The sequence below is a fragment of the Schistocerca piceifrons genome, chromosome 2, assembly GCF_021461385.2.
Source record: "Schistocerca piceifrons isolate TAMUIC-IGC-003096 chromosome 2, iqSchPice1.1, whole genome shotgun sequence".
NCBI classification, from domain to species: Eukaryota; Metazoa; Arthropoda; class Insecta; order Orthoptera; family Acrididae; genus Schistocerca; species Schistocerca piceifrons.
In genome coordinates, this window is record NC_060139.1 from 46599376 (window position 1) to 46614322 (window position 14947).

Below are 14947 nucleotides of genomic sequence, written 5' to 3' on the forward strand. Positions count from 1 at the left end.
AATGTAACAGCTCATTCAGTTTTTCATAAATTAAATAAATTCTAGAGTTTCATAGGCTGTAAGTATGTTTTGTATGCTGTGCAAAATTCATCGAAGAATCTCTCTTACTTATGAAGAAAAGTTTACCTATAGCAACAAATGCAGCCAATAGTAAGTGAAAAAATAATGAAATTTCACATGTAAAAATAATTATTTTATTATGTTTTTGAACTTTCACTACTATGAGTGTGAATCCTGAATTGTTCTTGGTCATGCTGACAAATTATTATAAATTAATTTGTAAAAGTATAGACAGTGGAAATTAAAATGTCCTTTGTGTCTCTCATGCTCCAAGTCGGCCCATTTAACATCCTACCCCCTCCTTAACAACGTATGTCTTGTCCACACTTTTATTTTTCATCAATTATGCACGTTTAGACTTCCGTCATTTTCAAAGCCAGCGCTATGTCAGTTATATAAAATCATTAGATACATCGTATCACGTCAACATTCTCGAGCACGAGACAAATGTAGACTGAAAATCTGTCTTAAGGAGCGCTATGGTATCTATTTTGCACTGCACAAGAAATGAGTTTCTTGGGCTGCTAATGCTTTGGCGTGTAGAGAGCCAGTGCGTAACGCAGGACAACTAAGGCTGTGTCTTGGGGACTAGTAGTTCCGTGATATGTGTGTTGTGTCCGGTGGTGACTGGGGAAGAGCGGTCGTAAGTTGTTCCATGTGGTGTGGTGGACTGATTCTCGTCCACGAGAACCAACTAATAACCTGTGGATTCACTTTCCTTTATCACTGTATGGCGTAAGCCTGTTCAAAGGGGAAGTTAAACATTAACATCAATTATCAAAAGCTGAGCGCGGGGCACCACATCATTAAAGTTAAATATTTTGAATAATGGTAACATTTAGAGTCAGATATGAAATTTCTTTTTATTTAAATGAGAATCTGTAGATTTTAGTGGGTCTTTCAAATTATTTTATATTTCCAAGGCTACACAAATTTTTAATATTGCATGACTAAAGTTCAATCTTTCGTCTGTTTGGAATCAAATAAAATATAAAATTAAAACCATCTTTTCCGTCTATATTTCGAATGTAATTTATTATTGTACCAGTTTCGACTTTTCACTACGCCATCTTCAGGTTCCCTGATCAACTTATAGGGGGAATGCAACCTCCAGTGCAGACGAAATAGTGGCAGTAGTAAGCAACTGGTATTCGTAGACTTCCAGTTCGAACAACTCTATGCCTTCAGTCATCACTTTTAGACTGCTAGAGAAAAAAATGGTCAATTGTTTGTCTAGCAGTCTTCAATTGAAGAACGAATCAATCACGTTCTCGAAATTAGAAGTCTACGGATACCATTTACTTACTGCTGGCCTCTATTTCGATTGCACTGGAGGTTCGCATCCTTCCACAAGTTGATCAGGGGGCCTGAAGATGGGCAGGTGAAAAAGCCGAAACTGGTCGCGAAAATAAATTACATTCGAAATGTAGATGGCTGAAGGTGTGTTTAATTTTACGTTTTATACTGAACCGGTGAAGTCCGTCAGCCATCTTGTTCAAAGCTGGACTGACAGAGTCATTTGAAGTCTATTTTGAAATTTTTGAATTAAATGAGAATCTATGGATTTTGGAATCTTTTAAGGCTACACATTTTATTAATATTGCATTTATAAAACATTAAACACAATATCCATCCACAATGTTATTCATATAATGTTGTCCTGTCGTTCCCTATTCATCTCAGATATTGTGTTGTCTGCTGTATGTAAGAGGTGGCGCTTGGGCCGTGATTGTTACATCGATGACAGTTACAGGTCTGTGCCCATTAATGGGGATTGAATGGTGGCCAACACCACCTTCCAAGCTAGTGGTCACTCAGCCAGTACGCTATCCCCACTGTTGTTGTTGTTGTGGTCTTCACTCCAGACACTGGTTTCATGCAGCTCTCCATGCTACTCTATCCTGAGCAAGCTTCTTCATCTCCCAGTACCTACTGCAACCTACATCCTTCTGAATCTGTTTACTGTACTCATCCCTTGGCCTCCCTCTACGATTTTTACCCTCCACACTGCCCTCCAATACTAAATTGGTGATCCCTTGATGCCTCACGATATGCCCTACCAACCGATCCCTTCTTCTAGTCAAGTTGTTCCACAAACTCCTCTTCTCCCCAATTCTATTCAGTACCTCCTCATGAGTTATGTGATCTACCCATCTAATCTTCAGCATTCTTCTGTAGCACCACATTTCGAAAGCTTCTATTCTCTTCTTGTCTAAACTAGTTATCGTCCATGTTTCACTTCCATACATGGCTACACTCCACACAAATACTTTCAGAAACGACTTCCTGACATTTAAATCGAAACTATAGCCCGCAAAATATTGAGCCTGTCGCAAATAAACATTTCGATAAATGATATTCAGTGCAACCTCGTCAGTTCAGAAAAGCGCAGCCCTCGACTCACAACCACTAAAATCTCGGTTGGTGGTAATGGGGAGATGAAGAGGCTTAACCGGATGCACTAGAGCGGAAAGAAGCATTCGAAGCCAGTCTTCGGTCTGAAGACCACAACAATTGCAACGTGATAAAAGCACGTACATCGTACTATCAATTAGGAAATATGTTCCAGAATGAGATTTTCACTCTGCAGCAGAGTGTGCGCTGCTATGAAACTTCCCGGCAGATTAAAACTGTGTGCCCGGCCGAGACTCGAACTCGGGACCTCTGCCTTTCGCGGGCAAGTGCTCTACCATCGGAGCTACCGAAGCACGACTCACGCCCAGTACTCACAGCTTTACTTCTGCCAGTATCTCGTCTCCTACCTTCCAAACTTTACAGAAGCTCTCCTGCGAACCATGCAGAACTAGCACTCCTGAAAGAAAGGATATTGCGGAGACATGGCTTAGCCACAGCCTGGGGGATGTTTCCAGAATGAGATTTTCACTCTGCAGCGGAGTGTGCGCTGATATGAAACCTCCTGGCAGATTAAAACTGTGTGCGCGACCGAGACTCGAACTCGGGACCTTTTCCTTTCGCGGGCAAGTGCTCTACCAACTGAGCTACCGAAGCACGACTCACGCCCAGTACTCACAGCTTTACTTCTGCCAGTATCTCGTCTCCTATCTTCCAAACTTTACAGAAGCTCTCCTGCGAACCTAGCAGAACTAGCACTCCTGAAAGAAAGGATACTGCGGAGACATGGCTTAGCCACAGCCTGGGGGATGTTTCCAGAATGAGATTTTCACTCTGCAGCGGAGTGTGCGGTTCGCAGGAGAGCTTCTGTAAAGTTTGGAAGGTAGGAGACGAGATACTGGCAGAAGTAAAGCTGTGAGTACCGAGCTTGAGTCGTGCTTCGGTAGCTCAGATGGTAGAGCACTTGCCCGCGAAAGGCAAAGGTCCCGAGTTCGAGTCTCGATCGGGCACACAGTTTTAATCCGCCAGGAAGTTTCAGGAAATACGTTTTCCTTATCATAGGTAGAATGCAGTTCTATACACTCCGTGACTGTAGTGTTGCTGCTCAATGGAAATGCACCGACAGACAAAGCACCTCGTGCACCAACAGCACAGCAGTAACTTGGCCCTGGAGTGGGCGCGACGTACTTGCATATCCTGTTGATGTGCGTCTCCTGGTGGCAGGGCTTGATCTGCAGCATGCAGGCGACGGTCTTCCAGGCGTGCGCCGAGCACTGCGAGATGTTGAGCAGCGGCAGCGAGAAGCCGGGGAGCCCCAGCACGCCGTCCTGCAGCCACACCGCCATGTCGTAGCGCGCCGCCTCGTCCGCCGTCTGGCTGCAGCTGCGGAACAGCTCCGTCGGCCGGTTGTTGAAGTTCGAGCAGAAGCTCAGCCCCTCGCAGCCCAGCTCGCACGGCTCTTCCACTGAAATAAGTAAAAAAACTCAGTCTACACTCACCCTCGGACCATTGAGGCCGCCATGCGCTGTTGCCATTTTTCGGGGTGCACTCAGCCTCCAGGTGCCAATTGAAAAGCTACTCGACCGAATAGCAGCGGCTTCGGTCAAGAATACCATCACTGCGACCGCGAGAGCGGTGTGCTGACCCCACGCCCCTCCTATCTGCATCCTCCACTGAGGATTACACGACGGTCGGATGGTCCCGATGGGCCACTTGTGGCCTGTAGACGGAGTGGTGGTACACCCACCCTCTTTCTAATCGTGATCGTTCGTTTAAATGTACAGATTCACTGGGAAATTCAGTTAAAAGGTCACTTTTCCAAAACTCCATAATTGTCTTCCCCCAAAGCACGCATCGATACACGCGAAAAAAAGGTCAGCTCAGAAGTTCGTGTCAGGTGTGAGGTGGGTCAACCTTAGGTGGGTCAACCCTAAAAATATCAACTAATTTTACATAACAGGCATTACTGAGGTGGGGATACTTTATATCCGCCGGCCGCGGTGGTCTCGCGGTTCTAGTCGCTCAGTCCGGAACCGCGCGGCTGCTGCGGTCGCAGGTTCGAATCCTGCCTCGGGCATGGATGTGTGTGATGTCCTTAGGTTAGTTAGGTTGAAGTAGTTCTAGGTTCTAGGGGACTGATGACCACAGATGTTAAGTCCCATAGTGCTCAGAGCCATTTGAACCATTTGAACTTTATATCCATCATAAATGAAGTTAAAATAAGAGCAGAAGCTCAGCCCTTTGCAGCCCAGCTCACACGGCTATTCCACTGAAATAAATAAAAAAACTTAGTCTACGTCCACCCTCTTTCTAAACGTGATTGTTCGTTTAAATTTACAGATACACTGCGCGATTCAGTTACAGGATCACTTTTCCAAAACCCCATAAATGTCTTCCCCCAAAGCACGCATCGATACACGCGAAAAAAAGGTCAGCTCAGAAGTTCGTGTCAGGTGTGAGGTGGGTCAACCTTAGGTGGGTCAACCCTAAAAATATCAACTAATTTTACATAACAGGCATTACTGAGGTGGGGATACTTTATATCCGCCGGCCGCGGTGGTCTCGCGGTTCTAGTCGCTCAGTCCGGAACCGCGCGGCTGCTGCGGTCGCAGGTTCGAATCCTGCCTCGGGCATGGATGTGTGTGATGTCCTTAGGTTAGTTAGGTTGAAGTAGTTCTAGGTTCTAGGGGACTGATGACCACAGATGTTAAGTCCCATAGTGCTCAGAGCCATTTGAACCATTTGAACTTTATATCCATCATAAATGAAGTTAAAATAAGAGCAGAAGCTCAGCCCTTTGCAGCCCAGCTCACACGGCTATTCCACTGAAATAAATAAAAAAACTTAGTCTACGTCCACCCTCTTTCTAAACGTGATTGTTCGTTTAAATTTACAGATACACTGCGCGATTCAGTTACAGGATCACTTTTCCAAAACCCCATAAATGTCTTCCCCCAAAGCACGCATCGATACACGCGAAAAAAAGGTCAGCTCAGAAGTTCGTGTCAGGTGTGAGGTGGGTCAACCTTAGGTGGGTCAACCCTAAAAATATCAACTAATTTTACATAACAGGCATTACTGAGGTGGGGATACTTTATATCCGCCGGCCGCGGTGGTCTCGCGGTTCTAGTCGCTCAGTCCGGAACCGCGCGGCTGCTGCGGTCGCAGGTTCGAATCCTGCCTCGGGCATGGATGTGTGTGATGTCCTTAGGTTAGTTAGGTTGAAGTAGTTCTAGGTTCTAGGGGACTGATGACCACAGATGTTAAGTCCCATAGTGCTCAGAGCCATTTGAACCATTTGAACTTTATATCCATCATAAATGAAGTTAAAATAAGAGCAGAAGCTCAGCCCTTTGCAGCCCAGCTCACACGGCTATTCCACTGAAATAAATAAAAAAACTTAGTCTACGTCCACCCTCTTTCTAAACGTGATTGTTCGTTTAAATTTACAGATACACTGCGCGATTCAGTTACAGGATCACTTTTCCAAAACCCCATAAATGTCTTCCCCCAAAGCACGCATCGATACACGCGAAAAAAAGGTCAGCTCAGAAGTTCGTGTCAGGTGTGAGGTGGGTCAACCTTAGGTGGGTCAACCCTAAAAATATCAACTAATTTTACATAACAGGCATTACTGAGGTGGGGATACTTTATATCCGCCGGCCGCGGTGGTCTCGCGGTTCTAGTCGCTCAGTCCGGAACCGCGCGGCTGCTGCGGTCGCAGGTTCGAATCCTGCCTCGGGCATGGATGTGTGTGATGTCCTTAGGTTAGTTAGGTTGAAGTAGTTCTAGGTTCTAGGGGACTGATGACCACAGATGTTAAGTCCCATAGTGCTCAGAGCCATTTGAACCATTTGAACTTTATATCCATCATAAATGAAGTTAAAATAAGAGCAGAAGCTCAGCCCTTTGCAGCCCAGCTCACACGGCTATTCCACTGAAATAAATAAAAAAACTTAGTCTACGTCCACCCTCTTTCTAAACGTGATTGTTCGTTTAAATTTACAGATACACTGCGCGATTCAGTTACAGGATCACTTTTCCAAAACCCCATAAATGTCTTCCCCCAAAGCACGCATCGATACACGCGAAAAAAAGGTCAGCTCAGAAGTTCGTGTCAGGTGTGAGGTGGGTCAACCTTAGGTGGGTCAACCCTAAAAATATCAACTAATTTTACATAACAGGCATTACTGAGGTGGGGATACTTTATATCCGCCGGCCGCGGTGGTCTCGCGGTTCTAGTCGCTCAGTCCGGAACCGCGCGGCTGCTGCGGTCGCAGGTTCGAATCCTGCCTCGGACATGGATGTGTGTGATGTCCTTAGGTTAGTTAGGTTGAAGTAGTTCTAGGTTCTAGGGGACTGATGACCACAGATGTTAAGTCCCATAGTGCTCAGAGCCATTTGAACCATTTGAACTTTATATCCATCATAAATGAAGTTAAAATAAGAGCAGAAGCTCAGCCCTTTGCAGCCCAGCTCACACGGCTATTCCACTGAAATAAATAAAAAAACTTAGTCTACGTCCACCCTCTTTCTAAACGTGATTGTTCGTTTAAATTTACAGATACACTGCGCGATTCAGTTACAGGATCACTTTTCCAAAACCCCATAAATGTCTTCCCCCAAAGCACGCATCGATACACGCGAAAAAAAGGTCAGCTCAGAAGTTCGTGTCAGGTGTGAGGTGGGTCAACCTTAGGTGGGTCAACCCTAAAAATATCAACTAATTTTACATAACAGGCATTACTGAGGTGGGGATACTTTATATCCGCCGGCCGCGGTGGTCTCGCGGTTCTAGTCGCTCAGTCCGGAACCGCGCGGCTGCTGCGGTCGCAGGTTCGAATCCTGCCTCGGGCATGGATGTGTGTGATGTCCTTAGGTTAGTTAGGTTGAAGTAGTTCTAGGTTCTAGGGGACTGATGACCACAGATGTTAAGTCCCATAGTGCTCAGAGCCATTTGAACCATTTGAACTTTATATCCATCATAAATGAAGTTAAAATAAGAGCAGAAGCTCAGCCCTTTGCAGCCCAGCTCACACGGCTATTCCACTGAAATAAATAAAAAAACTTAGTCTACGTCCACCCTCTTTCTAAACGTGATTGTTCGTTAAAATTTACAGATACACTGCGCGATTCAGTTACAGGATCACTTTTCCAAAACCCCATAAATGTCTTCCCCCAAAGTAAGCTTCGATACACGCGAAAAAAACGTCAGAGCTCAGAAGCTCGTGTCAGGTGTGAGGTGGGTCAACCCTAAAAATATCAACTAATTTTATATAACATGCATTACCGAGGTGGAGATACTTAACATACAGGGTGAGTCGCGTAACACGTAACACCCCCATTATTGCGGGAGCGATTGCACGTATGGACAAGCACTATAGCAAAGAAAGGAAGGCAGAAAGGCGGAAGGAGTATATAGAGAGTTTATACAAGGGCGATGTACTTGAGGACAATATTATGGAAATGGAAGAGGATGTGGATGAAGATGATACTGCGTGAAGAGTTTGACAGAGCACTGAAAGACCTGAGTCGAAACAAGGCCCCGGGAGTAGACAACATTCCATTAGAACTACTGATGGCCTTGGGAGAGCCAGTCATGACAAAACTCTACCATCTGGTGAGCAAGATGTATGAGACAGGCGAAATACCCACAGACTTCAAGAAGAATATAATAATTCCAATCCCAAAGAAAGCAGGTGTTGACAGATGTGAAAATTACAGAACTATCAGTTTAATAAGTCACAGCTGCAAAATACTAACGCGAATTCTTTACAGACGAATGGAAAAACTGGTAGAGGCGGACCTCGGGGAGGATCAGTTTGGATTCCGTAGAAATGTTGGAACTCGTGAGGCAATACTAACCTTACGACTTATCTTAGAAGAAAGATTAAGAAAAGGCAAACCTACGTTTCTAGCATTTGTAGACTTAGAGAAAGCTTTTGACAACGTTAACTGGAATACTCTCTTTCAAATTCTGAAGGTGGCAGGGGTAAAATACAGGGAGCGGAAGGCTATTTACAATTTGTACAGAAAGCAAATGGCAGTTATAAGAGTCGAGGGGCATGAAAGGGAAGCAGTGGTTGGGAAAGGAGTGAGACAGGGTTGTAGCCTCTCCCCGATGTTATTCAATCTGTATATTGAGCAAGCAGTAAAGGAAACAAAAGAAAAATTCGGAGTAGGTATTAAAATTCATGGAGAAGAAGTAAAAACTTTGAGGTTTGCCGATGACATTGTAATTCTGTCAGAGACAGCAAAGGACTTGGAAGAGCAGTTGAACGGAATGGACAGTGTCTTGAAAGGAGGATATAAGATGAACATCAACAAAAGCAAAACGAGGATAATGGAATGTAGTCGAATTAAATCGGGTGATGCTGAGGGGATTAGATTAGGAAATGAGACACTTAAAGTAGTAAAGGAGTTTTGGTATTCAGGGAGTAAAATAACTGATGATGGTCGAAGTAGAGAGGATATAAAATGTAGACTGGCAATGGCAAGGAAAGCGTTTCGGAAGAAGAGAAATTTGTTAACATCGAGTATAGATTTAAGTGTCAGGAAGTCGTTTCTGAAAGTATTTGTATGGAGTGTAGCCATGTATGGAAGTGAAACATGGACGATAACCAGTTAGGAAAAGAAGAGAATAGAAGCTTTCGAAATGTGGTGCTACAGAAGAATGCTGAAGATAAGGTGGGTAGATCACGTAACTAATGAGGAGGTATTGAATAGGATTGGGGAGAAGAGAAGTTTGTGGCACAACTTGACTAGAAGAAGGGATCGGTTGGTAGGACATGTTTTGAGGCATCAAGAGATCACAAATTTAGCATTGGAGGGCAGCGTGGAGGGTAAAAATCGTAGAGGGAGACCAAGAGATGAATACACTAAGCAGATTCAGAAGGACGTAGGTTGCAGTAGGTACTGGGAGATGAAGAAGCTTGCACAGGATAGAGTAGCATGGAGAGCTGCATCAAACCAGTCTCAGGACTGAAGACCACAACAACAACAATTAAGCGAATCATAGCGCCGACTATGGGACACATACTTTGGTGCATGCACAATAATCACAACGCTTATATTGACCGAGATAATGAGGCAAGTACATGTTTTTTAAATGGGACGCTATACTTTTTTTACCATCATTCGAACGCTCTGGAAAAGACGCGTATAGTGATGTAACGCATGTTGCTATTGTAATTGAAACTTTTCTTAAAAGAGGGCGGATCACGATTTACCTACGTAGAGCTGGCCGTGCATGCTGCATAGAGCACGGCAACTCGGCCCGCGGGTCATGCGAGTCGTATTTACAGTCTGCAGCCGCTTCCGACCGCCACGACCTCCAATCGTACAATATTTCCCAGCGTCATTTCTAAAGCGTTCGAATGATGGTAAAAAAAGTATAGCGTCCCATTTAAAAAAAACATGTACTTGCCTCATTGTCTCGGTCAATATAAACGTTTGATTATTGTGCATCTACCAAAGTATGTGCCCCATAGTCGGCTATGATTCGCCGAACACCGCTTGTCGATACGTCCAATCACCGCCGGAATAATGGGGGTGTTACGTCTTACGCGACTAACCCTGTATATCCATCTTAAATGAAGTTAAAATAAGACAAAACTCGTTAATTGCTGTTGAGTTATGTCATTTTCAACGTACTTTCGAAAGAGATACTTGATGTGTATGTAAGGTCCTGAATCTGGAAATAGTGAATATGACATTCACTGTGGAAAGTGACATCTGCTACAAAGAATCACATTTTTGGGTTTAGTTTATTTGAAACATGTAAGACGTTTATGTAATCTGGTACAAGAATTTATTATAAACAATATTATTTTTTTCAAAATTTTGAAATTTAGAGTAAATGATTAACGTGCAATATTTTAAAAAAAGTGTGCACAAAGCACGACTTCCCCCCTTCCTTCCAAAGTACGACGTCACAGTACTCTTCAATTACCGTCTCGCTCAGCACACAGTTCTCTCCACGTTGTGAGTTAGCGGATGATGGTTTCTCGCTTTCCCTTTATTTTGTATAAATCTTGGCTGCGGTGCTCCTTGGAACCTCAAGCACTTCAGCTACCTTGATTATGCAAGCACCCACCATACGACCACTAACAAGTTGCCCACGTACGAATTGACTCCGACATAATGCGCTCACAACTACACAGGGCACTGTTCTGACCGTGATCGACCTGGCATCGCGTTGAGGGAGCGCAGCCAGCAAGCTTGGGAAGCATCTGCATTTATGGTTTTGTCCAGCCCCTAGATGCATGTTTTTTTTTCTGGTCTCAGTAGACGAAGAATTTTACCAGAGTTTCGTATGAGTGACTTCAGATTGCGCCTTTTCCCCAGCCAGGAGATGTTAGTTGGATACACAAATAGATTACGTTGGTGGAGCAGGAGCACGTGTCTGAGTGTATCGCATCAGAGCAGATACGTGGACATCACTCGCACCGGTCAACAGCGTCATTGCACACCCGAATTTTCGGCTAGCCCTCTTACAGTAGCAGATTTGTTGAATGTCAGGAGTAATTCTTACGACCATACCAGTTTTGATACCAGGAGGAGTGAAACAGTAGGTACGATTTCCTGCAAGCAGGAGAGAGTTGTCGGACTCGTGAACTGAGATACGGCCGGGAGAGCAGTTTGCTGACTACATCCCGCATCCACTGACGCCCGTGAGCTGAGGATGACACGGCGGCCGGTCGGTACCGTTGGGCCTTTATGACGTGTTCGCGCGAAGTTTAGTTTTAGTTTTAGGAGAGAGCTGTGTGTGAGTGAAAGTGTTGCAGACTCGTGTGACGTACCTTCGTCGATACAGTGGATGAGCCTGTCCTCGGAAACCTGCTGCAAGCAGTTGGTGTTGAACTCGTTCCAGTGCTGGATCCACTCTTTGGAGAAAGTCTTGAAGCAGAGGCGGCGGCAGCTGGAGCTGGCCGCCTTGTAGCAGCAGTGCAGCTTGGCCGAGTCCATGCCCAGCAGGTCGATGCGCGACTGCTTCGTGTCCTCGCTGCGGTCGCGGCTCTGCATGAAGCACTGCCAAAGGTGGTCCTGTACGGTTTCATAAAGCGAAGAAAGGTGTCAGCCTCGTTGTGTACCTCATGTTTCCACAATGAACGTTAATAACAGTGCAGACCAACAACTGACTAGGTTCTAGTGTAGGGAAATCACGGGAAACCTAAATCGCGATGTCCGGACGCAGGTTTGAACCGTCGTCAACGGAATGCGAGTCCAGTGTGCTGTCCACTGCGCCACCTCACTCGATGCGTCCGAACTGACAATAAGTACTCCAAATTACCAAAGTGAAAATATCATTTCACCATAAAAAGAATTTCAAACATCGCTTATAATTTACCGTTAAACAACCAGCTTTGTTACTCACTTTCACTATAATTGGCGGAACGACCACACCACTACCTTGAATTATCGTCACAAATCGGAGAAATAAATCAATCAAAACATATCGTTGAGAGGAGCTTGTAAAGAAACAAATACCACCGGTTATCTTGGTTAATATGTGTGTGTGTAGATGAAGTAACTAAACTGGATACTGAATTTAAGGGTAGTAATTAGGGTGCGTGTATTTAAAAATTCGAATATCAGTTACTGTTATGATGTTTCCAAAGTTATGTACGAGTACTGACTTATCTGAGTTTTCACATCACTGAAATACTTGTAGCATGTAGCTGCCATATCACATCTGATTCATTTGCTAATCTCCACAATAAAATACATATCGACATTGGCTGCATTTCAAAGAAGTAAACACGGTACCCAAAATTTGTCCAAATTTATCTTCTTCTTCAAAACTTTATTTCTGAATTATCTGTTTATTTTAGGCCAGTTAATAGATCTCTTGCTTTCACGAAGTTTGGCTCTTTAATGAACGATAATATTTATATATCTCTCCTGAAACAGAATTAAAGTCAATGATTAGTGCCTCGTAGTTTTTATTGTTTAATTTCATTTAACGGAATATATCCGGAATCTCTTACAGCTAGTTACATTTACTGAGCCCGCCCGGTTAGCCGCGCGATCTAAAGCCGTCGGCACACGGACCATGCATCCGAACGTTGAGCGTTGAGCGTGCCGAGTTTCTGACGTCATAGCGTGGAATAGCACGTTCGGGAGTCTTTCCGAACGTGCGGAGCAATATCTGGCATGTCAGATATCTGAGCGTGCGTCTGAGCGTTGACCAATGAGATGGAACAACGCCACCTACGTCACACGCACGCCGTCTCCCTTCAGTACAGAGTTGTGAGGCGGCACATTGGCATTCATTTCAAGCCTATATGTATATATGCCGTTTCTGAGCACCAGCAAATTGAGAATCACTGGAAAACTCGTTGTTAACTGTGTGATTCGTTCCAATAAATTAATGAGAAACATCATATTCGTGGCAAAAGAATTATTGCAACTTCCATATTATGAGAGTAGGCTATTTGAAGGCAGCGACACACTGAAGATCCACCCAAAACGCATTGTTCTTGGTAAAATTTGTTATAATTAAATTTCAATTAGTAACATAATTATCTACGATTTGCGTTTTTAGCAATATGTAAGATAGTATAACTGAATACAATGAATGTATTGTTGGTTTAGCGTAATGAGTAGCGTCTCTGCCCGTAATGAGGTTTTGTTGAGGCGGTGGTTCGCGTCGTAACACTGCCAATTTTTTCCTAACATTCGCGTTTTTATTAGGTTCTGATGCTTCATTATTAGTTTAATATAAGTATATGATATAATATTTGATTAAGTTCACCTTTTCTTGAGGGGCGACTTTGTTCGATTGGCTTACTTTACCTTCAGGACAGCTTGCGCTACTTGTATAAAGATATTTTGCTCCTTTTTCTTTTAGGCTTTGTAATTCACATGTTGCAAGGATTCTGCTACTGGGTAGGAACAGTGATCAAGTAAGACTGACTGACCTTGGGATTTTACTACAATGTGGGAATGATGAAATAATGTTTATCTTATGCGGAGAAATGTTCCAAATTTGTACCGCACTGTTTGTAATGGGACTTTTGTAAGTCTGTGTCCTTACTGATTGGACATAGTACTTTCCTTTTCGTGGACGATGGAGGAAATGTGCGTTTTAATAGAGCTAACGTGGGAATTTTACGCGCGCCCGATTACGAACTAGAAACATCCCTCAAACTGCCGCTGCAGTGCGTTGCGATCGCGTATACCACGTTGGGACCCACGTACCGTTTGCACAAGTCGCATCGTTCCTGAGCTTTCAGCAGCAGTTTGAACTGGGCACGCACAACGTTAACGTTCGACAGCACGGTCCGTGTGCCGACGGCTTAACACACTGCTTTCCGGGAGGGAAGGCGTGCCGGTCCCCGGCACGAATCCGCCCGGCAGACTGGTGTCGAGGTCCGGTATGCCGGTCAGTCTGTGGATGGTTTTTAGGGCCATTTTCCATCTGCCTCGGCGAATGCTGGCTGGTTCCCCTTATTCCGCCTCAGTTACACTGTGTCGTCGATTGTTGCGCAACCACTTTCTCCACGTACGCGTACGCCACAATTACTCTACCACGCAAACATCGAGGTTACTCTCGTCTGGTGTGAGACGTTCCCGGGGTGGTCCACTGGGGGCCTAACCACACAATAACCCTGGGTTCGGTGTGGGGCGGCGGTGGGGTGAGTGGACAGCTGTAGCCTGTTGTCGGGTTGTGTACCACTGGGGGCTACGGCGGGGACGAAGCCTCTCCGTCGTTTCTAGGTCCCCAGTTCCGTGCAATACAATACATTTACTTAACAGCCTACAAACATGATATACGCCCTATGTATTGCATTACATATTATAATCAAACAACATTTTTAATATTACTCACTCACTCACACACACACACATACATACACACACACACACACACACCACACACACACACACACACACACACACACACACACACATTGTAGAGTTATAACTTGTGGAATCCACGCTCCCTTCGATTCTTATGTGAGAGGTATCTTGATTTGTGGTATCTCTTAATGATCCAAGTCTGTAAATATAGTACCTCATTAACACTAATACTGTTCTGGTAACTTTTTCTACGATGATAATAAGGGACTGTGCAACTTGTGGTGTTCCCGCAAAGCACTGATTAAGGCGAATTGATTTGGGTAGCCCGAAAAAAGGAAAGTCTTCTCTACACGTACACAGGAGAAAAGTAGCCAGGCCAGTAGGATGGAAATACTAGTTGAAAGTCCCCATGGTTCAAGCTAATCGTCGTCAGCTTGCCCTGTCCTCATATCTATGACAAGACAGTAGCGTGGTGTACACGGAGCGTCAAGGAGATGTTCCGACAAACCTTGAGGGACTGCAGAGGGTGTCTTGAGGAACAAATTGAGGACAGAAATCCGTGTCCGGAAACGCCGTCCAACGATGCCACAAAGCATTGAAGTTATGGTGCCGGCGCCTGCAAACAGGCACCCCTTCGGCAGGAAATGTGACTTTGTAGGCTGATGGACCGTAGGCGGAACTCTCGCAATGTTGTTTATTATTCATTGATCGCGATTGATTGCCAAGGCAG

General features: G+C 44.6%; 1 protein-coding gene across 1 annotated transcript in view; it reads right to left on the reverse strand.

Annotated features, from left to right (window-relative positions):
- The window catches only part of LOC124775138 (reversion-inducing cysteine-rich protein with Kazal motifs), a 371470-nt gene that overhangs the window by 54139 nt on the left and 302384 nt on the right, over positions 1–14947 (reverse strand). Inside the window, exons 8-9 of the mRNA XM_047249978.1 lie at positions 11214–11457; positions 3601–3877 (exon numbers count right to left, since the gene is read on the reverse strand). Of these exons, the coding sequence (XP_047105934.1) occupies positions 3601–3877; positions 11214–11457 (521 nt within the window). The remainder of the gene's footprint in view (positions 1–3600; positions 3878–11213; positions 11458–14947) is intronic.